The following is a 27,998-nucleotide window of genomic DNA, read 5'->3' as shown; positions in this document are numbered from 1 at the left end:
CTGTCCTTAGTTGTGACTGAAGGCCGCTGTAGCGGCGCTCCTCAGCAGCTCGGCGCTCCGTTTGGGCGCTGCGGCGGCGCGCGCTGAGGGGCGGCCGTTGCTCCCTCACGGAGTCAGCCCGGCCCGGCACGGCGGGAGGCGGCTCCTCCTCGGGGCGCCCGGCAGCATCCCCGGCCGGAAGAGGAAGGCCGCCGGGCGCCGAAGAGAGCCGGGGAGGAGCCGCCGCCCGCAGCATCCCTAGGGACGGCTCTCGGCGGGCGGAGGAGCGGTAGGTGGCCTGGCGCGGGGCTGGCTCTGCCGGAGGGTGGGAGGGAGAGAGAGACGGAGGGCGGCCGGGCCGGGCGCTGCCTCGCCTCGGCGGCACTGCGGCTCCCGGCGGCGCTGCGGGGCACTGCGGCTCTGCCCGGGCGGCGGCCGGGACTGCGGGTCCGCGCTGAGGACGACGCGTCTCCGAAGGGCCGCCCCTTCCCCCGCTCGGGTTTCCTCTGCTTTTGTGCCGCTCTGGGAATTTTTTTATATACTTTTTTTTTTTTTTCCCTGGTTAAAAAATTCCTCATTTAACCTGAGCCAGGACTTTGTTAAACACTCAGAGGAGCCTCCCCGAGGCTCGGGTGGGTGAAAGGCAGAGCTGGGCGATTTCAAGAGGGTTGGTAAGGGAGTATCAGGTGGTAGAGATATCAGGAACGAGGAACATCCAAGGAGCAGATCTCCTTCCTGCATTAAACCGTGACTCACAAAGATCAAATGTTACGGTCGAGGTGAAGTGCTTTGTTTTTGCTGACGGGATGCCGGGGCCTAATAAAATGTTTTGTGGTTTCCTGCCTAGCAAAAAAAAAAAAAGTAAAAAAGTAAAAAATGGAGAGATTGGAACAACAAAAGCAATGGAGCACAAAGGCAGAAAGATGGAGTGCTTTGGAGGTTGCAAAAGGGAAACAGCGGCCATGTGGCCCAAACTCCATTCCCTGAAAGGTCAGTGCTGGCATCAGCAGGTTCAAGCTGCACACAAGCTGAAATGGCAGTGATTTACGTGTAAAGGATGTCGCCCTATGTAAAGAACATTGCAGTAAAGTTCAGCTTGTTGATTCAATTCTGTGAATGAACACACAAATTGTTAGGAAAAACAAGATAGACGTTGCCATGGTTAACCCATCCCTTGGCTAGGCAGACGCAGAGCCGAGGATTATGTCTGAACAAATGGCTGCTTTGGGTTCCGGAGATTTTTAAGTCGTTTGGGTAAATAAGTACTACTAAATATTTGTAGTGTTGATGACATATCATTTTAAATAAAAGGATATTGCGTGAAGTTTAAAGTGCCAAATTCTGACCTCGAGAAGAGACAACCATGGCTCTACGTACCGAATGGGGGATGAGACTCAGGAGGGCAACCCTGCTGATGGAGATTTGGGAGTTTACTGTGTCCAGTTTGGCATACCACAGTATGAAAAGAACGTAGAACTGTTAGTCTCCAAAGGGGAGCTACAAAGATGGTGAACGGTCTGGAGGGGAAGACGTGTGAAGAGCAGCTGAGATCTTGTGGTTTGTTCAGGCCAGAGCAGAGGAGCTGTGGGGAGGCCTGATGGCAGCTGCAGCTCCTCATAGGGAGCAGAGGGGAGCACTGAGCTCTGCTCTGTGTGACAGCGACAGGGCTGAGGGAACGGCATGGAGCTGTGTCAGGGGAGGGCAGCTGGGGGTGAGGGAAAGGGTCTGCACCAGAGGTGGTGGGCATGGAATGGGCTGCCCAGGGCAGTGGGTGCAGCCCTGAGCTGCTGGAGCTCAAGGAGTGTTGGGACAGCACTCTGACATAGGGTTTGGGTTTGGGAAGTCCTGTGTGGAGCCGGAAGGTGGACTCCATGATCCTTGTAAGTCCCTTCCAACTTGTGATATTCTATAACTCCATGGTCTTGAACACAACCAAACTGCTCTGCTCACTAGCAGATTTAAATGCACTATGCTAACTTAAACAGATTGCATGTGGCCCCCTTCCATGGTTACCTCATGGTGTTTGAACTTTAACAACACTTCAGTGCTGGTAAATTGAATCCACAAGTAAGGAAATGTCATGAAAATATTTATAACTGAGCATAACAAAGTGTTAGATCTTTAGTTAGTATAGCAGGATGTTATATACACATTGACTTGTATGTAGAATACGGTGTGTCTTGCCTAGGATAGGATTTGTATAAAAATCCTATATGCTCAGTGTTTTCTGTCCTGATTTATTAAAACCAATGGGTTTATTGGTATTGAAGGACTTTCAGCTGAATTAAATAGTTTCCTTTTTTCCTCTTTTAATGTAACAAATAATCAGGGATTTTTGCAGTAGATGGGGCTTCACTGTCTTATCACTGAGATGTACTGTAATGTTTTACAAACCTGCAATTCACAGTTTCGTGGTTTTTTGTATTGCTCCATGTGTTTGATGTCTGTTGAAGTGGAAGTTTTTCAGAATATGGACTGACTTTTTTATTTGTTAAATGAACGTCTGCATCGTTGTTTAGGCTTTTAACACTGTTTTGGAATGTTTTCAAAGAAAGAGTTCCTTCTGATAGTTCTGATAATTCTGACAGGGTGAAATGCTGCCTCAGTCATTTAGTGCCCCAATTCGTATCCTGTCAGTGGCCGTCAGGCAGAAGTTAAGAAGAGAAGTTTTCAAAAACTGCTTGTTTCTGAAGTATCTGCTGCTGTCCAGCTGTAAGGATTTGTCCCGAGGGCAGCATTCCTGCAATAGTTTGGAAGTTTACCTTCTTTTTTTTCTTTTTTTGTTTTCAAGTGATATTATCATAGTCATTTACAGTGTACTCTGAAAGTGTAAAAAGTCTATTAGTTATTTGAATGCAGATAATCAAAATGAGAGCACCTTGTCTGTTTTAAAGCAATGCTGTGTTTAAAACATTTGGTAAAGCTTAACAAACTTTAAATGCTCCTTAGTCCTACACTATATTTGGGACGTTAATCTAAGAGAGTTCATAATCTTATTGCCTTTGTTGCTTGGTTTTCGTGAGGGTAAGTTTGGTACAGAGCTAAGAACTAAGTCTAGAGAGATGAAGTCCTGTTCCCTTTGAAAACCAGGCAGTTTAATATAGCCATAACTTATGTTTATTATTATGAGACCCATAAAAAGCAAGAATGAATCAGTAAAGTACTGTTATGAAAGGCCTGCAAAATGCTTTCTATCTTTCTATTAACTGGATATAAATGTAATTGTTTAGGATCAGAGCACTTGGGAACATGGCTCTGAGAGAGAGAGAAGCCAGCAGCAGCTCCGCTGATGACAAGCAAGAGCAGAACTGCAGTCGTGTTATTACGATCGTCTTCCTGGCACTCCTCATTGACTTGTTGGGATTTGCTCTCATCTTGCCATTGTTTCCTTCCATCCTTGATTATTACAGCCAGACTGAGGTAAGCAATAGAGGAAGGCAGCCTGCTCAAAATGTTAGGCATGAGACATTTAGGGGAGGATAGAATAAAATTCCTTTGTTTCAGGGCAACCCAAATAGCTGTAGGCAGAACAACATCCAGCACATTTAAACTGTTCGTGGAGTGATGATTTTTTATTTTTTTGTGAACGGAGGTAAGGTTCCTCTTTCTTGCTATTTCACTGAAATTAGAGATTTGTTCTGAGGGAAAATTCAGTTATTTCCTGGGGGCTGTCCTTTGTAATTACTTTATACTGGTCCTGGCTCTTCCTATTCGTTTGATTGTTGCAGTGATCTTCGTCTCATCTAAAAGATGAATGCTTTCGTGTATCATAATGTGTGTTGCTTTTGAGTGCTGTTTAGTTCTGAAAACGGATATAGAAAATCTGGCTGCAGTATAAGATGCACTTGTATCTAGCTGATAAATTCGTTTGCCCCAGGCTTGTTTATCAAAACAAACAGCCAGACACTAATGCCTAAATGCATGATGTGCTCTGTAATCGAATCATACATTATTGTATGCAAAATCCATCCCTTATCATCTGGCTGCTGAGAGCAGTGGTATCAGCAAGAAGAGGTTTTCGTAGTTCATTCACCAGCAGTAGCTGAGGACTGGATTGGGTGGAGTGAATGGGCTGAGAGCTGGGCTGATGAGAACTTCCTGAAGTTCAGCAAGAGGTGCCAAGCCTGCAGCTGGGGGGAACAGCCCCAGGCACCAGGACATGCAGGGGACACCCATCTGGAAAGCAGTTCTGGTGGACGCAGAGTTGAGCATGGAACAGCGCCTTGCCCTTGCTGCCAAGAGGCTAATGGTATTCTTAGCTGCTCTAGGCAAAGCACTGCTGATGAAGAAAGATAATCCTTGTGCTCAGCTCAGTGTTGCTGAGGCTGCACCGGAGTACTGTATCCAGCCCTGCGCTCCCCCAATACAAAAGAGCCATGGACTTGCAGAAAAAGTCCAGCAGAAGCCTCTGAGATGACCATGGGAGGAACTGGCACACCTCTGCTATGAGGAAATGCTGAGAGCTGGGACTGCTCAGCCTGGAGAAAAAGAAGCTCAGGGGGATTTCATCAATGTCTATAAAGACCTGTACCTGAAGGGAGAGTGCAAAGAGGATAGAGTAAGCTTTGTTCAGTGGTTCCCAGTGCCAGGACAAGAGGCAGTGGGCACAAACAGGAACACAGGAGGTTTTATCTATACATCAGTGGGTGGTGGAGTGCTCGTACAGGCTGCCCAGAGAGGTTGTTGGGTCACCTCTTAGGAGATTGTACTTTCTTCCACCCCCAGCATCACATTCACTATTTTCAACATCTGTTCTTAGAGGAGAGATGACTACTATCTAGGAATGAAGGGCAAAAAGTCATATTGTTTCATGCTGTGCAGCTGCTCATGGCTTTCACTCTCAGGTGTTTGTTAGCAGATAAGATGAAGTTGTCAGGGGAAAATTATTTTTGCAGCCCACACCTCTATCTCGCAGTCCCTTTCCAGCCGCACTCCAGCTGCAGCTGTAGGCTTTGTCTTTCCTCCTATTCTGTCTCTAACCCTAACTGTAACCACTGGGATCTTCCTCTGCTTCCAAAGTATTTCTTCTAGCCAGGATTTTCACCTTTTTTTCCAGGACCCTCTTTTCAAGCCCTCCTCCTCATCTCAGCAACCATTCTTTTTCGCTCCATCTCTTCTTTTCTGTGGAGCTAACACCCCTGGCTCTCCTAGTCTAGATCATCTGTACTCTATCTGTAGAGGGATAGAGTGTCTCTCGGGCTGCTTTATTAATTGAAGAATGTGAAACATGCCATTTTTAGTCTAGATTTTAGAAGCAGTGGGACCGATAGTTTAAAAAATTCTAATCCAGACATCTGCCCACCCAAAGACATATCCTCAGTCACCTGTTCCATGTTAGCATTCACAGTTTAAGCTATTTTTAGCCTATGACAACAGGAAATTTTCCCTGGGAGGAGAAGGAGAGGAGGGATCATTTAGCATCATGACTAGTTCACTAAGCTCTGATGCTGTCTTTGGAAATAAAGCAGAGAAACAGTCTTCTATTTCCCAGCTATCTGTTTTGCAGGATGGATTCTATTTGTCATTGCAACGTGGTGTGGACTGGTTTGCAGCAATGGTTGGAATGCCTCCCGAGAGGAAATACAACAGTGTCTTGTTTGGAGGTATGGAATTAAAAAATAAAAATAAAAGTTAAAAAAAATTGCAGCACTTTCAAGTTACCTCAATGTTGTTGTGAGGAATGATGAAAAATTGACCAAAACCAAACAAACAAAAACGCACAAAAAAGTCACCACAAGTAGCATTCTTGCATCTCTTGCAGTAGACTAAAAATGATTTTGTTTTTGTAAAACTAACAAAGATGAATTATTTGGACAGCACTTCTCTGTCATTTGGAGGCATCTAGACAGGCAGGAGGAATGGTCCAACAAGAACTTTATGAAATCCAGTGAAGACAAAGTGAGGTCCTGCCCTCGGGAAGGGCTAGTCCCTGTTGTTGATGTGGGCTGGGCACTGACTGGCAGGGAGCAGCCTTGCTGAAGGGTCCTCAGGGTCCAGGTGAGCAGCAAGCTGAGCCTGCAGTGTGCCCAGCAGCAAGGGCACCAACAGCAGTTGGGCAGTGTGAGCAGGAGCAGAGCCAGCAGAGGGAGAGAAATGCTCATCTCCCTCCACTCAGCACTTGTTAGTACGCATGATGTGCACTGTGTACAGTTCTTACTCCTCAGTACAAAGACGACATCCATAAACTGCAGTGAGTTCAGCAGAGGACTGTGAAGATGGAGAGGCTGAGGCAGCCTAGAGCTACTGGCAGCCTTACAGTAATAATGGAAGGGTTGACGTGAAGGCTGTGAGGCTCTTTACTGAAGTGCATGGTAGCTGGAGAGGCAGCAAGGCATAGGTCTGAAGGAAGAGATGTTCGGGCTGGAAATAAGGAGAAACTTTTTCACAGCGATGATGGTCAGTGGAATGAACTGCCCAGGAAGGTGTTGTGGTCTCCATCCTCAGAGGTTTTCAAACTCTGACGGGATGAACCCGTGAATGACTCAGTCTGACCTCAGAGTTGATCCTATAAGCCACTGGAGCTGACTTTTTTTCAGGTCCCTTTTAACCTGAATTATCCTAATTTGTTCTTCAGATTGCTTCAGAAATACAGGCCTTACTGTTGGACTGCTAGCTGAGAGTTAGAAGCATGCTGTGCTAGACCCTGCACGGTCACAGAAATTACTCTCCTTTCTCAACTGATTGGAAATCAGTCAGTAGGAAACACCGGAACTGGAAGCCTGTGAGTTCAAGTCCCACCTCCCCTAGGCAGCTACAGTGCAGCACTGCTTCTAGGTCTTATTAGTCCTATTAAATGCAGCAGGGCTGCTGACTTGCATGGTCCAAAATCCTTTGCTGTCACTAAAACACTCCAAGATGGGTGAGCTCCTGCAGAGGTAGTACAGGAAACCCAGTGCTTACATTCATTCCAATTACTGGCTTTGAATGGTAGGAAACAGTTTAATCCCTCAGAAACTGTTTTCTGTCTCCTCTAAGGCCTGCCTCCAGGCCTTCTCCTCCTCGCTCCTCCTCACAATCTCAGGCTGTGTTCAAACAAGGGGCTGGAGCTCACAGTCATGTCCAACTTGCTGCCTTTCATTTTCCTTGCTGTGTCCTGCACTCCTGGGAGTGCTGTATCCCTGGGTTTGGCTCAGTGACTTTCACAGGGCAGGAGAAATCTCTCTTCTCTTTCCAGAGATGTCCACCTGACCTGACCTTTTTGTTCACTGAAGAAAATATAACGTGTAACTGGGAACATACAGATAAAATGTTTGTCTCGGAAAGGAAGCTTTTACCTCTTGATATTATCTGTTTAGGAGAAAAGCGTTCAGGAGCTGTAATGGGCCATGATGGGAATGTCCACTAATTATCTGACAGCTGCGGGCAGTGAGAGTGGGTGCCACTTTTGTTTCCATCTCTTCTGCTGGCTTTGCTGACAGCACCTCTTAGCCATCTGATTTCCTAAACCAACAGAAGTCTTTTCTTTATCCTAGATCAGCTCTCTGCCAGATTGAGTTGAATTAGCTCACTGGAGAGCTGACCAAGGCTGCAGGAGCAGGGAAAGATGGATAGGCTTTCTTAGTTGTAGTCAGCTGCTCTTTCAGCCCATCTTTTCTGACTGCACCTTAAATGGTTATAGTGGAAAGGTTCATCACACTTTGATGTTAAGCAGAGGCAACCACGATCTTCTTGTTGCCTGGTGCAGCACAGAGCATAGAGTTGGAAAGATACTTGCAAGGTTATCTTGTTTCTCCCAGTGCAGGGTATATTCTGTTGTCTTTCAGCATTGCTGAGACTGCAACTTCTTCAAGGCAGAAACCTTCCTTGCTGATGTCAGGACTCTTGCCTTGACTGCCAAACTCTCAACTGCCTTGACCAGCCGCTGCCTACACCTTCTGCCCAGTGACTCAGGAGCTTTATTTCAGCTCAGGCTTGGGCCCACACTTAAGCTGTATCATAGGTACAGCCTTATTTCCACTTGTTTTGCCTCAGAATGTCACCAGACAGACTCTGCTTGTGGAACCCTGCTCTGCCCAGTCCACACTGTGTGTCTAGCAAGGGTACTGCCAGTGTTGTCACCTCCAGCTCCCAGCTTGTTCCTTTGACATGACTGGGCATTTGTGGTGCTTCTCTCCTTAACTTAAACTTAAGTTAAGGAAACTTCTCTCCTTAACTTAAACTGCCAGTGTGTGGAACTATAGGAATCTTTTAGACTTTTGAGCTGTTAGGAACTGCTCCCCCTGAGGTATTCAGTATCAATATTCTGCCTCCTTTAAGCTTTGTGGGAACCATACTGCTCATCTCTCTCTCCTCAGTCTTTTCTAGCTTTGATAACAGGATGATCTGAGATGCGTAGCCCAGTTTTTTCTTCAGAGGAAAAATTGTGACAGCAAGGCATTTATTTGCCTGCTTGTTGAGAGCGTGGTGCAAATTAATGTGTATGTGAAGCTTGAGATGGCAAGAGAAAAGAGGAATTAAAGATCACAGAAGCTGGAGGCAGATTTCAAAAGACCCTTGGAGTCTGTTGGAATCACTCCTACCTCTTAGTGTGTCTCTCTAACAGCAGTGCTTATGTCTTTCTTTCCATGATAAGAAGGAAAGCTAATTATAAGTGGCAGAATCAGGTTCAAACAATCAAAAAATTCTTAAAAGAATTATGACTATTAAAGGCTGCATTATCTCTGCATTAGGAACAGAAAATATATGAAGTCAGTTCGGAAAACATTGGAAAATCTGTGTACCATTATAACCAGTGAGTTTCAAACCACTCCTCACCCATGAAGTAACCAATGACTCATCCAGCTTATCCTTATTACTCTGGTCTGTCTGTGGATTTGCCTCCTCAGTGAAATAACGATGGAAGATCAGTGTTCTGAGGGTGACTTGGTTTCAGAGAGTGTGCTATTCTTTGTAGATGCTGTTCTACATTTAATTGTGTGCTTTTAATGGACATAATGGAGTCATAGATCTGGGACAGTTGGACTTGGTATCTGAAGATGAAGGCAGCACATCTGAAGATATGCATTTTTATCTTTTATTTATTTTTGTAGGTCTGATTGGCTCAATGTTTTCCATCCTCCAGTTTTTCTCCTCTCCCCTCACTGGAGCTGTATCAGACTGCTTGGGCAGAAGGCCAGTCATCTTGATGACAGCGGTATGTGTCTCACACTGGTTTTAGTCATGTGATTTCACTGTGCAGTTGAAGGCACTATGATCCTGTGGCTAGCACAGAAGATGGGAGCTTCAGTCTTCTAGATCTGGTGGTTGTTGACTACCTGCCAAGTCACTTGGTTACACTTCCAAAACAGATTGCTTAAACTGAAGTTCCCAGATCCATAATTGTACCTAAAAGGCACCAAAATACCAGTTTCTGGGATTTTCCAAAATTCCTTACCTTTGTGTATGAGAATCTGACTTCAGGTGTACAGTTTGCAAATGTGAGACGTAATCCCTGTATATTGAATTCCCCAAGTGCCTGAGGGCTGATCACTTCATGACCTGTTTCAGAGAGCCTGGGGTTTGTTGGTTAGGCAGTCCTATATTACTTTTCTTATGGAAATGATCATTCTTCAGGAAGTTTTCTCTCTTGCTAGTCAAAGTACAGCGCTCTAGTTACAGAAGCATGTGCATACATACATGGTGGAACTTGGCAGTGAGTGATATCCAAAGCCAGCTGCCCTGTAGGGCTGTGGAGACTGAACTAAAGAAGTATATGTGTTTATGATTGATTAATTTAGTGGCTAGAACTCTTATTTTGAACTTAAAATTCTCTTGGGAACAAATGGAACAGCATGTACTAAAGTGGTCTTATGCCTGGAACGATTTAGCTCCCTTCAGTTTTCCTTGATCTTCTTATTCTATTGGTAGTCTCACAATTATATGGAGATTTTGTGGCTTTGTTTCTACTCTTTTGTATTGCTCTCCGGGACATTGCCCTGTATCAGTATATTCATGTGTGTCTGTTGTATAGTTTTTGGAGCAGCTGTTGAAAGTCAGGAAAACAAAACAAAACAAATGTTGAGCAGCAAAATGTGCAGAAACAAGATACATTTTCCTGCCCTTTATAAGAAACCCTTTCTTACTTGCAGATGGGTTTGATAGCATCTTATGCACTATGGGCTGCATCTCGGTCTTTCGGCGTTTTTCTTCTGTCCAGAATGATAGGTGGAATAAGCAAAGGGAATGTCAGCCTCTGCACAGCCATAATAGCTGACTTGGGCTCTCCAAAAGCACGGAGCAAGGGCATGGTGAGTAACACATGTGAAATAAATACTTGGCTTTATTGGTTCACTTTTAATTGATTTCAGGTGCTCAGGATGTCTTCCTCAGATGTGTGTTCATTGATCAAGTGAAAACATGACTTTAATATTACGTTGCTTTTGAAAACATACCAGGTCACTTTGCTGGTGAGCTCTCAGCCTTTACGTGTCTATGACTTTTACCTACAAGTGAAATGCAGGTGTCCTAGGTGTGGAAACAACTACAGGCCTAAGTGTTAAATCTATTACTCCTGTTGATAACTTTAATCCCGATTGTAACAGCTGAGAAAATAAAAGATCCTTCATCTCAGAATGGCCCAATTTTGGTAACAGGAGCCCAGTTACAGGACAACCCATTTTTCTAAGCTTTCTTATCTGTGGAAGTGCAGCAGCGCTGCCCAGTATGCCTCCTGCCTTCACTGGATGATGCACTGACTTTAGGATCTGGGCTCAGCGGGTGGTGGATGTGGTGTTTGGCTGACTGAGCAGCAAGTGTTACGAACAGCTGCCCTTTCCTCTTCTAAACAGCAGCAGACCAGATGGAAACACCCTACAGGCTGAACTTTGGCTGTGGATTGCTAGTTAGATCTTTTATTTTATAAAAGCCTCAGGGCCCCAAACCTCTATTAACAGCTCTATAAATCACTGTGTGGGACAGCTGCTTCTTGGGAGGGGATTTCACAGTGATAGCTAATGAATTTTCCAAACTATTTATCATAATCCTGGTGAACAAAAATACATTTATGGGGAAGGACAGCCATACAGCACCAGTAAATAAAATGGGTCACATCTTATTTTTAGGGCTCGAGAGCAAGTAGTTTAGTACAGCATGGCTGACATCCATATGGCTAAACTATTTCTTCTCTTCTTTTTCAAAGCAGAGTAGGCATGTTCATTCTGCTTTTTGGAAAGAGTCCTGACTGATGCTATTCCCAAACTGTGCTGTAGCATTGCCTGAGAGGATGCTGCTTGAGGAGGCTGAAACAGAACAGGACACATGAGCATGATCTCACCTCTTTTAGTTTAGTACTACAAGTAAAGTCAAATAGACTAAAAAAGCAAGAAAATGCTCTCCTGGAGTGGCACAAGTTTAGGTCCTGCATGTGTGAATGCATATGTCTCAGCATATCTTTTAAAGAAAGTTAGACACATTCTGCACTGTTGTATTACACCCAGGTAGTTCTGAGAAGCCTCTCATTGTTTGCTATGTTCCTAAATACAAAAATTACCAAATCAGTTTAGAAGTGATAGACATTGTGGAGCTCTTGGAGCAGGTCCAGAGGAGGGCCACTAAGATGATCAGAAGGCTGGAGCACCTTTCCTATGAAGAAAGGTTGAGGGAACTGGGCTTGTTTAGCTTGGGGAAGTGAAGTCTCTGGGGAGACCTCATTGTAGCCTTCCAGTACTGGAGGGGGAACGGCTGTATACGAGGGTGGATAGTGATGGGACAAGGGAAATGGTTTTAAACTGAGACAGGGCAGGTTTAGTTTAGATATTAGGAGGAAGTTTTTCACACAGAGGGTGGTGATGCACTGGAACAGGTTGCCCAAGGAGGCTGTGGATGCCCCCATCCCTGGAGGCATTCAAGGTCAGGCTGGATGTGGCTCTGGGCAGCCTGGTCTGCTGGTTGGTGACCCTGCACACAGCAGGGGGGTTGAAACTGGATGGTCATTGTGGTTCTTTTCAACCCAGGCCATTCTATGATTCTGTGATCACTGTGTTTTCCTACCACGGTGCTATCCTTCCTTGTCCAAACAGTTTTACACTACTAAAGTTTATGCTGTGGCTGAAGGATCTGCTGGCTGAGCAGTTCCTGAGATGAGAGTCATTCTTGCCTTTCTCAACTTTCTTTCCCTCATAATCATATAAGGAATGGTATCCCTAGATATCCTTTCATCAAACTGCAGCTTGTCACTGCCACTTTGCTGCTAAGGTGAAAATAAAATGGGATATTTGGAAATAACAGCTTTTTCACATTCAGTGCTGTGCATTCCTTACATCCTCAAGGTGGTTACATTTGATGTTTACACTTCTTTAAGGCAAATAAGGGTCTAGTTTTAGAACTGAGCTAACTTAACACACTGGGTCTATAACTTTGTGTCAGTGTCCGTTTGTATCTTTGCAGGCAATGATTGGTGTTGCTTTCTCCCTTGGTTTTACCCTGGGTCCCATGATTGGAGCTTATCTAGCCATGGAGACAGAAAAAGGAGAAGTCTTCTATCTCCGTTCAGCACTATTAGCACTCACGTTTGCTGCAGCTGACTTGATTTTCATCTTCTTCCTGCTTCCAGAGACACTTCCCAAAGAAAAACGGGTAAGCAGGATTTGAGAACTGCTGAGATACTGGATGTAGTGAAGAAGGGGCTAAGCCAGCATCTCAGGAATTTAGCTCATTCCTGGGACTAGCATTTAGTATTATCAAAGTGGTTGTAAGATGGTCTCACCTCCCAGCCCAGGGCAATATGAGAAATGTTTGTAATTAGCATGAATGATTAATTGCTGGTATTGCTGTGGTCAAAAGCTAATGGGAACCTGGGAGGGAGAGAATAATTTTTAAACTATGATTGGAATGGTTCCCTGGAGAAGAATTTCAGCCAATCATAACAGTACACACATCAGAGTCTGTGGATCTTCTTCCTGTTACCCAGTATATATTAGAATTTTTTAAAACTGCTGTCTTGTCTGTGCTTGGTAATTTTGAGCTCTGAAGTAGCAGTGACTCTTATTTCTGAGCTGTTCTGTCTTCCACAGATAAAATATCTATGTATGCTAACATGCAGTGACTTTTTGCATTTGTGGAGCTGAACACTTGTTAGCATTATGGTTAGCATTATGGTTTCATATAGGTGCTGTCCAAACTCTGTCTCTGATACAAAGTCTCTTGGAACATTCTCCTTTGGTGTGGGAGAGACTGAATTCAGCCCTTGGTATCTGAGTGAAACACTTGATTGGAGGTCTTCAGCTGGATCGATTCTTTCCTGTCATGCCTTGTTTCTAAGCAGCACTCACCCACTGAATCATGCGTGGTCTCTCGATGGCCAAAGGAATTTGTTGTTACTAAGTGCTGTTCACAAACCTTGTCTGCAATGCTTCTGCCCAGGCAAAACTTCAGACCTTCCCTGATTGTTTGCCAGTAGGGTGTGTCTGATGTGAAGTTGTTTGCTTGTGTATCTTCCAAAGCACTGCAACTTCTGAAATTCATTAATTAATTAATGTTTTTAGAGCTCTTCCATGTGTCATCTGTTCCCCTTTCCTATTTGGCTGTTTCTAAGCATTCCAAATAAAATCCTGCTGTTGGTTTGAGCTGTACATTCTGAGCTGATGGCAACATATTTATTGTAAGGAAGTGCTGTGGAGTCACGTTCTGTAACAATTCCATCTTAGCTGAAGAGAGAAACAGCCACGGGGCCTCACCGCCTGGTTGTTGACCACTTCTCTTCCCATTTCATTATCCTCTTGAGAGTTCTACTGGTAAGCTATCTGTGTTAGTCAACATGACTGAGCCATGATAAGAAAATGAATACTCTCTTCCTGCACTTTGGACTGTGCCTTCATGCAGCAGCAAGTATTAAAGGAGGAGGATTAACAGTTCCCTCTGGGGCCAGGTGGCCAAATCCCAGTCATGCTAAATACAAGGTGTTTAATTGCTAAGCTGACCATGATTTGTCCTCCCACCTGGAGTGCAAGAGGAGCAGTTTTCTTACACTCTGCATGGCAAGGAAAAGGCAGGCGTGTTGTCTGCCTTCTGGCACTTGTCTGGACAGTGGTGGGGCAGGTGTTACTAGAGTGTCAGAATGGAGTGCACTGGAATGACATGGCTCTGAAAAGGGGGAAGTGGTAATGACAACCAGTAGGAAGTTGCATCAGTGGGATCACACATCTGTTTCCTTGACTTATTCTGTGTTCTCATGATATCTGTGTTCTTCTCAGTCCTCTTTTTATAGAAGAATAATAGAATACTTCAAGCTGGAAGGAGCCCACAAAGACCTTTGAGTCCATTTGCTCCAGAAAAGAGCAAATCTTCCTTTCATTCACGTTGGAATTAACTTGTAAAACCAGGAAGATGACAGGGGTCAGGATGAGAAAGCATGAAACATCATCCAAAGAGCTTTTGCTATCCTTCTTACTCTTTTTCCCACTATTCCTCAAGTTTTTCAGGTGAAAAGGGACCAGAGACTTACATGAGGTGGCCAGAAGAGATGCTGCTGTGACTTGCTTGATAGAAGGGTTGAATGGAAATGCACCAAGTAGAACCTGGACCCTTTCAGAGCTTTTGTGTCATTTTTAGCTAAGCTAGCTGCAAGCATTGCTGGCTTGCTAAAGGGAGGGTCTTTTTTCTCTGGTGTTCAGCTACTCATGTAAGAGCCACATGTAGGGCCATGCAGAATCACTAGCAAATTCAAGATAAAATAAGGGTTCTTTTCTATGCATGATAATCAGTGTCTGATTCAAAGGTTAAGGCTGCAAGGCCCTGGCTGCATTCCTCATCTGGACCCACTGTTACTTTAGGACACAGTCCTTAATACCTCTGCAATGGAAGAAAGCAGCAAACAGACACTGTGAGAAATGCCTGCTGTTCGAGGTGCTTTGGGTGATCATGCAATAGAACTGAGCAATTCTGGAATTGCTCAGAAGTTATGAAGAAGTTATGAGCATAGAGGTTAATCACAAGTTAAGACACTGCAGATTTTGAACCTGCAAAGAATCTAAACTGTACAGCACGTAACACTCACAGCGATGGGCAGTGTGTGCTTTGTTGCTTGGGGGAGCAGAATGCTTTCATCAGTTGTGAGAAAGTTTCCATTTATCAGTGGATGAAGTCATTTCTAACTTACTGCTTTAGGGCAAAGGTAGGAGAATTATAGAAGAAGTGTATTTCTACATAGATAAAATCAACTTTGTAGTAGCCGTATTTGTATCTGACATGACCAATCATTAAAAGACATACAAAGTGCAGATGTTTTTTAATACTAGCAGACATTCCTGAGGAGACTTACCTGCTACTGGGTTCTGTATGGAACACTACAAACTCTGTGGTGCCAACAAATGCAGGAACTGAGGATTGTCACAAGCCAGCTTCAGGAAATCCTCTTACAGACCTCATAAAAGCACGAGGAAACTTCTTCCTGGGAGTGTCTACCCTCTGCAATACACACAGTGGAGGGGAAATAAATAGCCCAGTTTGCCTTATGTGGATCAGCAGCTTTATGGCTTTACATAATACCAGCCTGCTGTATTGAACTGACTGCTGTCACGAGATTGTTGTGCTCCAGAGCTATGCTGCTGGATGCTCACAAGCTCTGTCCATCAAAACAAGACAGAGGTAGAGTTAAGAGCATTTTGAAGATTGATTTGTTTACAGCTTTCTTACAGAGCAAGCCCACAGGCTGTGCACTGAGGTGAAGTCCCCTTGATAATGTGACCTTTAGTCTCAGCCTTTGAAGGGCAGTGTTTTCTGCCTTGCCCAGCTGGGCTGAGAAGGAAGCTCATCACATAAAGCCAGTGCAGTGCTTTGGGGGTGTTCAATGCCAGCTGTGACAAGTAGGGATTCTTGAGTCTCTCTTCCTGTGACTGTCATGCAAAGTGACAGCCTAAATTCTCCTATTTCAAAGGGAGATATTTCCTTAAGAATTTGCAGAGTATTTTTTCTGTGTATGTATATTTCATATTTAACAATAAAAATAAACAAAAAATTAAATTCTCAACAGATGGAAGAATAAGCATCTCCAAAATTGTTGATGAGGCACAGGAATGGCATTGCTGGGTACAAAATGAGGTTGAGCTGAGCAGTACTACAAAATAAGTTTTGTCCTGTAAGAAGCCACACAGCACTGCTGTTGAGAATCTCACTAGAAATATCTCTGAAGAATGACTCTCTAAAAATGGTATTTTCTGTTGCTTCCCCAGGAGGTGTCACTGGCTGGCTAAAAGAACCACCAGTGCCCACACAGGCTGTCACTTGATGCACTGCTACCTGCTGTTCTCACAGCTGTAGCACGCTGCAAATCCTCACCTTCCCATGAGCTTGCAGGCAGGTGTGCCAGTATTTACCCAGCATGCATTTGCTGGACAGGAGGGATGATGAGAAAAGCCACCAAATCAAGCCACCTTTGGGCTGTGGAGAATGAGCTGTTTCTGCTTTAAGATCAATAAGCATACAAATGTTATAAAGCAGTAGATGGTCAATAAGTATACAGAAAAATTAGGCTTAGTAAGATTATCACACTGTAAGGATAATCAAAGACAAATGGAAAATGCTCACCAGTGTTGCAGGCTCACAGCAAGCTCCCCAAGGAGCAATCAGCAGAAAGAGATCCTTCCTTGCTGGCAGTCAGCCCTTAAATGCAGTCTTGGAGAGGTGCAGCCAGGCTCCCTTCCTGGTAGCCCAGGTGAATTGCCTTCACCTGTGCTCCCGTGGCTGATTCACTGCTCGCCTCAGGTGGTCAATCAGAGGTTTGGGCCGTGATCAACAGTTCCCATACGCTGCTTTTTAGGGAACTCAGGGAAAAAGCTATTTTCTTTTTCCAGAGAAAGCTGCTAGCAGTGCTTTGCCTTCTGGTTATAGTGCTGGAGACCATTCTGTGTTCAGAAAGTCTGGGATGTTACTGTGTGTCACTCAGATTTCAATAGCAGTTGCATTGTTTCATTTCAGGTAGTTTATTTATATATTAAAGCACTTTTGAATGTTCCTGTCAATTCCTTGTGGCAGTAAGTGCATCAGTTTTTGAAATAAATTTCTTTCTTTGACCAGGTCTCCTCTGTGACAACCGGGTTTCAGGCAGCAGCTGACCTGCTCAGTCCTTTGGCTTTATTTCAGTTCTCTGCAGTCACCCAAGGAAAGGAGGCCCCTTCAGATCAGAGTAAGCATTAGCTGGCTGTTTGTGTTGGATTGGATGACTTTTTGTATGTGGAGATGGTTTCTGTTCAGAGACTTTAGTCATGCAGTTTTGGAAGCAGCACTTCGTTAACTGTTCTACAACTCGCTCTCTTGATTTATGTGCTCAGCCTGGTTTTAGAGATCAGTGTTTTGAGGGCATCTGACTTGCTGCTCCCTTGTCCTTCAGGCAGGGGCTAGCTGGGGTAGGCTGCAGTAAGTGAAGGGCTGTAAAAAGACAGAGGCGTGAGTCACAGGCATTTGAGTACACTGGTCTGAGCTGCAAAGCGGGAAATTTCAGCCAGATTTTTCTTATTTCAGGGTATGGAGATGTGGGTTTCAGCTGGACATTTCCGTTCATTGAATTATTTAAACCATAAAAAATAAATCAGCATTTGTTAGGTACACCTGGCACATTGGCTCTGCTTTAGCCAATCTTGTCTTGAAAGCAGCATTCAGGTGTTAGACTGCTTGCAGATATTGGTTAAGAAGAAATAAATCAGGGGATGTATAGCAGCACAAATGTGAGGCAGAGGAACCGGACTGGGTGAGTGAGAGCACTGTGACACAGGGAGAGATCAGGTTTTTTGGCCCTCACAAGAGGGGAGGAAATGTGCAGAAACCATTTTGTGGCATATCTTGAATGGATGTTTAAAGTGAAGATCCTTTTCCTTGTACAGTTATTAAACGTTACTCCACTATTGCTGTTATATTTTCAAGCAGTGCCTGAACAATACCACCATAACTTTTTCTGGGGGGTGTTTTCTTTATTTAGATCTTCAGAACCTCAAAATCTTGGGCCTGGCTTACTTCCTGTACCTCTTCCTGTTTTCTGGATTGGAGTATACGCTGAGTTTTCTTACTCACCAGCGATTCCAGTTCAGCAGGTATAGTATGCATAAGAGATAAATGTTGGTTATTTTATTTAAGATATTTTCCAAAATCTTAATTTAAAGTCTTTTATTTTCAAGTGAGACACTGAGGTTAGTAATAGGCAAAAAGCACTCACTGCGTTCAGTTCCACTTGGGCTCTGCAGGAAGAATTTAATAAAAAATAGGCATGCTATTTATCACAACAGGAAATACTCTTTGAATTCATAACTTCTAGGACCTAAAAAGAAAGTCAATACACAAGATTAAATTAAAGCTCCTGAATTAGCTACAGCTGGGGGAATGTACTAATTGATTTATATAGAAGCTTTTCTCTTCCTCCCCAGAAGAGTTCTTCAGTATCAGAGCACAAGAAGGCCAAGGATGAAGGGATAACTATTGACCTATGCTGCTCATCTGAGTCCTGTGTTGCATATGGCATTTGATTGCCTTTAGTCAGACACTAGAGAAGAAAGAGAACAGAATCCACTAAAAGAAGCTCAGCTTGAAATACTTTTCCTGCCAGCTCATAGGACGATTTCCAGCCAGGAACCTGATCTTATAGCTTGATTCCTCATGTTTGTCCTCATGTTTGAGTAATTCTCAGGATTTTGTTTCATCTCTCCACGTCTGTCTTTCATTACAGTTTATGGCTTAACGAATGTGTGTGCAACAGGGAAAGGTCTTCTAGTGTGCTAAGCCTGCATCTGCACAGTCCTTTCAGCATAGACACACAGTGTGATACACAGCTTAATGCTGACTGTACGGGCTGTGTGACAAACAAGCTTGTTATAGAGGCGAGAACTTTCAGCTGTGAATATCCACGTGGTCAGGTAGCTAAGAGAGGTGAAACTGGAAGAAGGACCTGAGGGTGGAGGGAGTGCTAATGCACACCTCCCAGAGTGACCCACGATCAGCACTGTGCCAGTGCCCATCCTGTGCCTTGATCCTCAGTCGATCTCTACGTGAGCAGTGACAGCAGTTGTGAGAAAGCAAAGTGCTCACTGCTCAGAAGCCAACAGCTCAGTGCATACAGCAGGGGCTGCCATGGCACAGGGTGAGGGTTGGCTCTTTGTGTGCCACCCTAGTAACAGATTGGCTCCATCGTTGTACTCCAAGAGAGCACTGCAGTACTTGCTGGCAGCCATCCCATCTCCACATAAGATCTCAGCTGCTACCTTCTTTCTGTTTCCCAGCCATGGAAATTAACATCAGCTGTAGTAAGAGCTGTGCACTGCCCGTGTGAACACCTAAAAGCATTTTCTCTCTCGCCTTCAGGAGAGGGTCAGCACTGCACCTGCCAATCCCAGGGTGGAATTCTGTATGCATGACTGTGTCAACTGTTTTTGCCTCCCTTCCAGTATGCAGCAGGGCAAGATGTTTTTCTTTATTGGAATAACAATGGCTGTGATCCAGGGAGGCTATGCTCGCCGAATAAAGCCAGGAAATGAAATCAGAGCCGTAAAAAGGGTAAATATATATGTCAATATTTTCTTTCTTTTCACTCACAAATCTGATGCATCCATTTTCAGTCTAAAGAGCAACGAGAGATGGTTGGAGGCTATAGCTGTGCTCGTCTGATCAAAAGAAATCTATCTGTTTTCATTGAAATGACTTATAGATTTGAATGAAAAGCAGCTATTGCTCTAACTGAACTTGGGAATCCCAGAGGCATTTCTTAGCATATCAGCTATGCTATGACTGAAACTTCGTGGATAGCTGCAGTTGGAAATGTGAACAGTATCTGTGCAAGTTGAGTAAAATGCTGCGAAGGTTATGCTCTGTTTCAAAGTTTTCTCTTACAGTGTAGACGCTGAAACCACTAAAGCAGCTTCATGGCTGATCTGTCATGCCTTTCTGGTTTTTCTTGAAAGCTCTTTCAGCTTATGAAACCACCCTCATCCTGCTCCCTGGCGGGCAAAACATAGGATATGCCCGTTGTGTCGTAGAGGAAACATTTCCCTGTGAAAGAAAGCTGGCACAGCCCTGCTAGCACCACTTTCTCCTTTGCATCCGCTTCCTCTACGCTCTCTGTCACCCCGCTGTGTTTGCTGCCACTGTACTGCAGTTTATGCAAGCCGAGGCTCACCCTGCTCATTTCAGTACTCCTTCCTTCCTCTTCCCTGCACAGAGGGGTGTGGGTACCTTGCTGAGATCAGTTAGCTCAGCTGGCCAATGGCTGTTTGTAAACACACGTGCACTGTGCAGGACCTGCTGGCCCCTGGATGCTCATCCTGCAGGTGCATGTGGCTTGAGCAGCTCGTATGGGAGCTCCTCCTTTTGCTGTAGTAATTCTGGTGATTCCTTTACGAGCCTGTACTGTATGGCTTATGCGTCTTCTCTTGGCACAGCAGTTACAAGAGGCTTTAAAACTGAGTTATCAAAACGAGACATTCAGCGAGAGTGGAATTACACCATTCAGTTGTGACACGTGCAGCAGCCTTTAGCTCTCATAGGAAAAAAAACCAGATCAGTTACGTATATGAGGCAGGGGAACTGGAGTTGTTTCTTGGAAGAGAGAAATGATGTTGGTTTCTCCTGTAGCGAATCCATTTCAAATGCCATTCCCCTCATTTTTTCTTCTTGGCTCCGTAAGTACGGACTCCAAAAGCTCAAGGGCAGGATGTGGTCCTTCGAGCCAGCCAGCTCTGCTGAGAAAAAACTGAGGAGCTGTAGTCCTATTGCTTGCAAGCTTCTTCATGTCTTGGTTTAGCTCAGGAGGTAAAGAGTTAAAGTGAGATTTCTGGACTGTTCAACTCAGCATGAGGAGGGGGAAAAAAGTAAATCATGTCAAAGAAGTGCCCGATCTGATTTTTTTCAATTGCAGAAAATCAGTCATGGGCTGTAACTACAGCCTGCCTGAAGGGGTGACTTCCGCACATGGATTGTCTGCAGTGTGAGAGGGAGAGAACTGAGAGGTGAACTGTGTGGCCATCCAGCTAAATTTAAAATGTCCATTCAGGAAGAAAGGGCTTTCTGCTTCTGGTCGAAGTGTAAGGCATCAGCAGAAGAGACGTGGCAGCACAGCTGGGGTTAGGCTGTGACAAGGATGGCTTACATGTAACGCTGTGACTCCTCCATTCTGCAGGCCATTTTGTTGTTGATTCCAGCATTCCTGTTAATTGGATGGGCTGCAAATGTGACCCTGCTGAGCGCTGGACTGTTGCTGTACTCGTTTGGTGAGCTATTCAAAAGCACAAGGAATTTTTTCTGCACATTAAAAAAAAAAAAGCTGCATGTCTTATTTCAACCTATGTAACAGAAGCTGATGTTTCTGTTTATTAAATCTAGAAGGAATAGTGTCTGTTGTTTTCTGATGCTGTTTGTATCCAAGGAAGTTGCCATGGTGATGGCTGAACGCATCCCCAGTGCTCCTGCTGTCCCATCTCACTGTGAGGCTCTTGAGGTTTTTTTTCCTTCTCTTTCAGCAGATCTTAGAAGAAAAATATTCACTGAATGCTCATCTCAGGAAAGGCACCAAGAGAGCATTTAGATGTTGAAATGATGAAAACATAAAGATGTTTTCCATTATTCAGGGAAACAGCTACAAATCATTTGGGTTTATCTGTGATGGAGCATTGCTGAAGTGCGTATCTGGGAAAAAAAGAATAAAAAAGAGACATGAGATATTCCCAGTACTGGCAACTATTGCTAAGCAGCTTCAAATAAGACTAATTATGAAAGAGGAAGACAGACTCATCTTCTGCACAATACAGCTTGATTTAAGAGTAAACAATCACAAAATGCATCTCCTTAGTGCCTTACTTGTGTAGGAGCAGCTGTGTGTTGGACAGGCTTCAAGATCTAGATCTTATCTGCAGCTCACCTTGATTTTGACAGCCTCAGTGAGAGCTGGTATTCATTCTGTGTGACTGTGCTTCTATGTTAAAAGCCTGGTCCTCCAAGCTACACGCCTGGGTGCAGCATGCCAGCTCAGCCATCCAGAAAGAGCCTCTTCTTCCCCTCTCTCCCTCCCCTGCCCCAGGAGTTACAGCAACACGTTTATCCTTCTGCTCTCAGTTGTCCTTTCCTTCCCAGAAACGATTCAGCTTTGTATGCTGAAAGCATTTCCCTCTTGGCGAAGAAGGTCCCTGTTTCAGTAAGAGGGCAGTGCTGGCCGCACAGCTCTTGGCTCTTGTTAAAATGTTGTAACCTCTTCGAGTTGGACTTAACTCTTATTTCCCAAGGCAGAAGGTGGCTGCGGCTCTCATCCATGACTGAAGCCTTAAGCACGGCGCAGGGCCGTTCTGCTTACAGGCACCTCACAGTCTGTTGGAAACGTGAGCGATTCCTTCTCCCCGCTGCCCCGAAAGCTCTGCAGCGACCTGGAATGGTCCCAGTTAGCTGCTCTGACCTGGCCGCCCCTTTCCCAGGGGCTCCTGGAATGGAGCACTAATGGGAAACACCTGCGCAGAGCGTTCCTGGCTCTGGGCTCTTCCTGCAGGTTGGCTTTGAGGGGGTGTTTTCATTACTGAACGGGATTAAACCTTATGATTCATTGTTGGTACAATGCCTCAGAGCTCAGCATTTTTCTCTGCAGTAGTAACGAGTTTGCACCACATGTTTGTCACTGCTGCTGGTAACTGAACTCTGCTGTTCACAGTCTGTTTTGTGGATTTTTCCAGCTGCTGCCATTGTTATCCCGTGTTTGTCTGCAGTGGTTTCAGGCTACGGTGAGTGCTCGTTCTGGGGGGCAGCCCTCAGTCACTTAATTCAACTTTCTGCACAATGGGCTCAAATGAGGAACTGACCTCAAGTTTTGAGATGCAGCAGCAGGAACTCGGGTCCTTGGTACACCTCTGGTACAAAAACGCTGGCCGAGTGACTCAGGCAGCTTGGCTGAAGTGTCCCCCTCCTCCCAGCTGCAGTTATGAAGAGGGAAATCATTCCTCCTTCATTCCTTCTTCATTCCTCAGAGAAGATGGGGATGTGTGGTAGTGGTTGCTTCATTAGCTCACAAAACAGACGTAGCTGTGTTGGCAGCTGTAGACAACAGCTTTCTTCAGCTTTGGTTCATAAGCAAGGTTGCCACACTGCAGTGCTGGCTGAGGGGAAAAGTAAGGTGATGGGATTCCTATACCTGCTCTGCCTCAGCAATTCCAGAACTGCTTTGAAATCTAGAGAAGCAAATGTAGCTTTTCTAGATAGAGTAAAGCTTTTTGTTGGTTTTGGAGTGTGGGCTTGGTTTTTTTGGTCTGTTTGGTTTCTGGGGTATTTTTTGTGAGCAGGGAGTCACAAGGTGGCCGTGGGCAAGCACGCTTGACAAGTCCTGATGTTTTGTATTAATGAATGCTTACCTTAGGTGAGAATGAAAAGCACGGCTCAGGCAGTAAGTGTGAAATGAAAGGAAGAACAACGGCATGTGGGAAATAAGTCCAAAAGAAGCAGGCCCAAGAGCTAGAGCAGTACCCTGCCCTTCACGCTGTCCTTGCCCCAAGCAAATCAAAGCTCCAGGCTGACTGATGGCCCTCTGCTTGTCCAGGTTCTGCCAGCCAAAAAGGAAGAGTCATGGGGATCCTGAGGAGCCTGGGGGCCCTTGCGAGGGCGCTGGGACCTGTCCTGTCAGCCACGGGTGAGTGGGGCTGTGTGCTCCAGCCAACACACAAAGGCACTGTAGGTGCCTGCGGCCCGGCTGGGGAAGAAGGAAATGGGGAACCACAACCCCTGTTCCATGCAGCGTGTCCCAGCCTCAACTCTGAGCTCAGTTAAATCTGAGAGAGGTCGGAGCCACTTTCCTGACCATGGGGACAAACAGCCGCCCTGCGGTGCAGGCAGTGAGCTTCTGGAAGGGAAGGGACAAACTTCAGACTACGGCAAAGCCAAGATGGCACAACAACTGCAGGGCACAGCACGTGTAGTGCCCTTTCCTCCAACCCCAAGCATTAGATCTATGCACATTGGAGCAGATCAGTAGCAACAGCATGAGACACTCAGGAGCAGCAGACAGCTATGAGCAGGAGCAGCTGAGGAGCATGTGCTAGGGACAGTCAGAGCTGCCCAGTGACTGAAGCGGGTAAGTGAACAGGAACTTCCCCTATTTCTATACCAAATGAAAACACCCTATTTAAAATAGGTGTTTTTTATCCTGTTGTTTTATATTGGAGGAGAATTATTGCCAGCAATACTATTAGCCACCTCCTGTTTATAACGTGCAAGCAAGAGCATGCATTAAGGATTCAGTGGTCATGGCTGTACTGGCACCTGTGTTCTCCATTTTATCAGCAGCTCTGAGTGCTGTTCACATGTGCATGGACAGTTATGCTAAATATAACAAAATCTGTTTCCTTTTCAGTTTACTGGCTGGCAGGGGCAGAGAGTTGCTTCACCATCTGTGGAGCTTTTTTCCTCATCCCCTTCATTTTACTCGGTTCTATCAAACAGCAGACAAAGGAGGAGTAGGCAAAGGCAAGAAGAAACCAGAGCTATCACCAGTTTCCAAGGACCTCCCCACCGCCCGATTCTCACCACCTGAGTCCACTGACCAAACTGGGAGAAGAGGATGTTGTGGAAAGCAAGGTGCAACGACCACATGCAGTAACAGCGGGCTGCAGATCTCTTATGGCCTCCACAAACACTTCAGCTGACAGCCTCACAACTGCCTTGGCCAGTTTTGAAAATGAAACCAAAAAAAAGAAAACAAAACATGCTGCAGTTTAGTAAAGCATGAAGACCATCAGATGAGGCTTGGCAAGCTGAGACCGGCCTTACGGCAGCGCTGCTGCACACCGTGCCCCAATACGACAGCTGGACATCAAGTGCTGCTGCCACCACACTGCAGCCTAAGGAGCTGCTCTCTGTGCATCTCCTTTGCCATCAGCACAAGCCTGGTGAACCCCACTGCCCAAAGCCTCCACAAAGAGGATTCTTCTGCCTCCAGCTAGCAGAGAACAAATGCACAGGAGCTGTCTGACAGACACGGGACGCTGCACCGCCAGTGATGAGAGCCGCACAAGTTATCTGTCAGTGGAGCTGGTAAGAGCTGTATCAACTGCCTTAAAACCTGACAACCAAAAAGATGAGCAAGCAGCACGCTCCAGGCTTCCTGAGCCTGCCTGGTACTTTGGTCTTCAATGGATTGTTTTTACTACACTTAAAATTAAATTGAGCTGTTTTATATTTCTGGTACTGCATGTTTTTTGATGACCAACCACTGTTCGTTTGCATTACAAATAAACTGTTACATTGTGCACTCATCCAGTCAGTAATCAGTGCAAACCCAACACTGCTACTATGATTTGGCACAGCAAAACTGGAGTCCAGGAGCCCTCAGCAGGGACCACAACCCTCCAGCAGCCAACAGTGCTTCCAGCAGGGCTGGGGCAGGTTCAGCAGAGGTTGTGCTGGAAGGCCAGGGGAGGGAAGGGGTTTAGGGGAAGGCGAAGGACCCCTCCACCTTCTCACAACACCCACCTTCTATTTGAGCTCAGCTGCTTCTGCTTTTTAGGGACCAGTTCCTGCCAACTGCTCAGGTAGAATGCCTGGGAAGGAAGCCCTGCAGGAGCAAGTTTAAGTATTGTTTCCAAGAATACATTAAATCATTGATAAATGACTAACAGAAAATGGAGCTAATTAATTAAATGTTCAGGTTTACAGCTGTAGAACAGTAGAAGTTTTGAAAGCAAATAGGAATGTGCTTTTTTTAAAGAGTTTTATTTGTGAGTAGAACTTAATTGATACAAGAAAAAGAAAAATACAGGACTTTAATTTGCCCCAGAGTGTGTAACCATACCATACATGACTACATTTCATTTGTAATACAAAGAATTAAAAGAACAAACTACAAAATTTGAAATTAAAAGTCATTGCATATGTGGTCAAAGATAAATGGAGGGACTCCATTACTGAACTGAAACATAGAGCAATTAGTAATTTAATTACGACCCTGCAATAAAACACAATTTAGCAAAATAAGTATTGTATGCTTCCTAGTGTACAGAGGACATACAAGGTTAAAGTACAAGCTGAAAGCCATTAGTGCCATGCAGCCCTGACTAAACATTGCTGTTTAGGGGTCTCTCTGCACAGTGAGTTACTGCTGCTTCAGTTCCCACCGTACCCCAAACGGGCAAAGCTCCATTCCTCACAGCATTCAATACTACTTGGAAAGCTCTTTGCTCACCTGAAGCCTTACAGCTCTGATTGCCATTTCTGCCGTTTTCCCTTCACTGCCTGAAGCCAACCCAAGGTACCAACGCCCCAGGCCTAATGTAGGCCTTTCTAACCCCCAGCTGCTGAACCCATCTCTTCTGCGATGCTTTCTACTACGTGAATTGTAAGGCATTAAGTTCTCTGCTCTTCTTCCTACCGACGTCGTCCTGCAGTGAACACCCACCCTGTTTGCTGCGCGCTGCGAGCCAAAGCGCTGCCTTCTCCCACGCAGGAGTTTTCAGTGTTTCTGCTTTAAAACCAGCAATGCTGCCACTGGGAGGCGAGGAGCGGCCTTCCCTGCCTGGGGCTGAGTGACAGCGCCTGGGGGATTCCTGCAAGCCTCACCTCTCATCTTGAGACTGCTTACCCAATTAGTGATAGAGCATGGCAGTAACTGGAGAAGAGTTAATTCAGTAGTGAAAGTGAGTTTCTTCACCATGCTACGTACTAAACAAACATTTATAGCAAACATCTGTGAAAATACATCCTTAAGAAGGTTAGCTGGAATTCCTGTCCTTTACTGCTGGCAACAAGAACAACAAAATAAAGAAATACCAATTGTGAGGTTCTTTGTAAGTGAAAATAATATTGAAACAAGGTTCAATGCTCAGTGTAACACATTTACATTTTTATCACAGGAAGAAATAGTTGCAAAATGCTGCAGATGGGGTTTCTGTGCAGCAGGTCTGCACTTGCACCCAGGGTATTTTTGAACAGGTGGAACAAATCTGTGCTAAGGCCTAAAATGCAGCCATCTGGGCTTCGCTTCACTGCAGACTGACCTTTTCACTGCACCCAACAGCCACATCACCATCTGGCAGATTCTCAGGGAGCCGAGAACTGATTTCCCTCAAGCTGCAATCCCTGGACAGAGGGCTCCATCAATACACACGGCGCAGTTACTTCAGTCCTACACAAGGATGGCTTCAAGCGCCAGGTGTAAGTGAAAAACACTTCCATTTTGTTACTGTAGTCAGAAGTGGGGAAAAAGTGAGGAAGGAACGGATGGTCACAAAGCTTTACTGCTACCTGACCGGTAATCACAAGATTGCAAGCTTACATGTCAGTTCGAGAGCACATCCCCTGAAAACACCACTGCAAAAGCATCCTCGCTAGAAGTCACCAGTTAAGAAGAAATTTACTTATGACTTGGAGCAGAATTTTGAAACAGAACGCTGCTCATGGTAAGCAATTTGTGTTGCACTCTTAATGGCAAAAGCTTGGTTTTATTCTTCCGTAAAGCGGTGTAGGCTTTAAGGTATAAACAGTGATTCAATGCCTCTACATGGAAGTCATTTATATTTGCTTAGAAATTAGGGATCAGATCGGTGGTAGCTGCTGAAAACACAGGATTAGCACCTTTTTGGATGTTAATTTCTGGTTATAACCTTAAACGATCAAGCCATAACTTGAGGGGCTAGTTGGATTACTTGTTGCATTCATGTACATAATAAGACAAAACACTCAGTACAATCTGGTACATTCTAGTGGTTAATGAATTTTAAAATATGACAGTGTTTCTGCAGTGTTTGGCCTTTAGGAGTCACTCTTCTTTTTGCTCTTCTTCAGGAAGGAAGGAGTGCGAAACTTCTTTTTCTTTTTCGATGGGGACTTTCCTGGAGATTCATCACTACCTGCATCAGCTGCCGTCCCCTCCTCAGCTGTTGGAGTCGCTGGTTCTTCAGCAGGCTGAGGCTGGGGTTCCTTATCTGCTGCCGCAGGTGATTCAGTTTGGCTTTTGGACACATCCTCATCGCATCTCCCTTCCTCCTTTCCTAAGGGAGGGAAGCTGAGTGCTTCTGAAGGCTCATCGGGGGTGAGATCTGGGAGGGTTTGCTTCAAAGTTGCAGCATCACTGTCATCTCTGTAGGTCTGGTCCTGCTGTGTCT

General features: G+C 45.1%; 2 protein-coding genes across 13 annotated transcripts in view; one reads left to right on the top strand and one right to left on the bottom strand.

Annotated features, from left to right (window-relative positions):
• The first annotated feature begins 2 nt into the window (after nt 1-2).
• On the top strand, nt 3-25,872 carry MFSD10 (major facilitator superfamily domain containing 10). Its single transcript, XM_052683080.1, has 13 exons — nt 3-268; nt 3,210-3,399; nt 5,486-5,582; nt 9,009-9,112; nt 10,047-10,205; nt 12,343-12,531; nt 16,969-17,077; nt 17,867-17,978; nt 19,323-19,431; nt 21,050-21,140; nt 22,587-22,634; nt 23,444-23,533; nt 24,254-25,872. Exons 2-13 carry the CDS (start codon nt 3,229-3,231, stop codon nt 24,358-24,360), a joined length of 1,386 nt encoding a protein of 461 aa, XP_052539040.1. The 5' UTR covers nt 3-268; nt 3,210-3,228; the 3' UTR covers nt 24,361-25,872.
• ADD1 (adducin 1) overlaps nt 25,593-27,998 on the bottom strand; it is a 57,895-nt gene continuing 55,489 nt past the window's right edge. For 10 of the 12 annotated variants that reach the window (XM_052683060.1, XM_052683062.1, XM_052683065.1 and 7 more), the window contains one exon: nt 25,593-27,998. In XM_052683060.1, the coding sequence (XP_052539020.1) occupies nt 27,646-27,998 (353 nt within the window). In that variant the 3' untranslated portion in view covers nt 25,593-27,645. The other 2 variants (XM_052683069.1, XM_052683071.1) reach the window with 1 other exon arrangement.

This window comes from Tympanuchus pallidicinctus, unplaced genomic scaffold (assembly GCF_026119805.1).
Source record: "Tympanuchus pallidicinctus isolate F22 unplaced genomic scaffold, pur_lepc_1.0 scaffold2, whole genome shotgun sequence".
Classification (NCBI taxonomy): domain Eukaryota; kingdom Metazoa; phylum Chordata; class Aves; order Galliformes; family Phasianidae; genus Tympanuchus; species Tympanuchus pallidicinctus.
Note: the sequence above shows the minus strand (reverse complement) of the source record. Positions and strands in the feature narration are given on the sequence as shown.

What these genes read in the sequence shown, in the direction of transcription:
- MFSD10 (XM_052683080.1), top strand. Translation starts at nt 3,229, where the DNA reads ATGGCTCTGAGAGAGAGAGAAGCCAGCAGCAGCTCCGCTGATGACAAG. An exon ending in ATTATTACAGCCAGACTGAG is followed by an intron (nt 3,400 to 5,485) that starts GTAAGCAATAGA and finishes TCTGTTTTGCAG; the next exon opens with GATGGATTCTATTTGTCATT. An exon ending in CAGCGATTCCAGTTCAGCAG is followed by an intron (nt 17,979 to 19,322) that starts GTATAGTATGCA and finishes CCTCCCTTCCAG; the next exon opens with TATGCAGCAGGGCAAGATGT.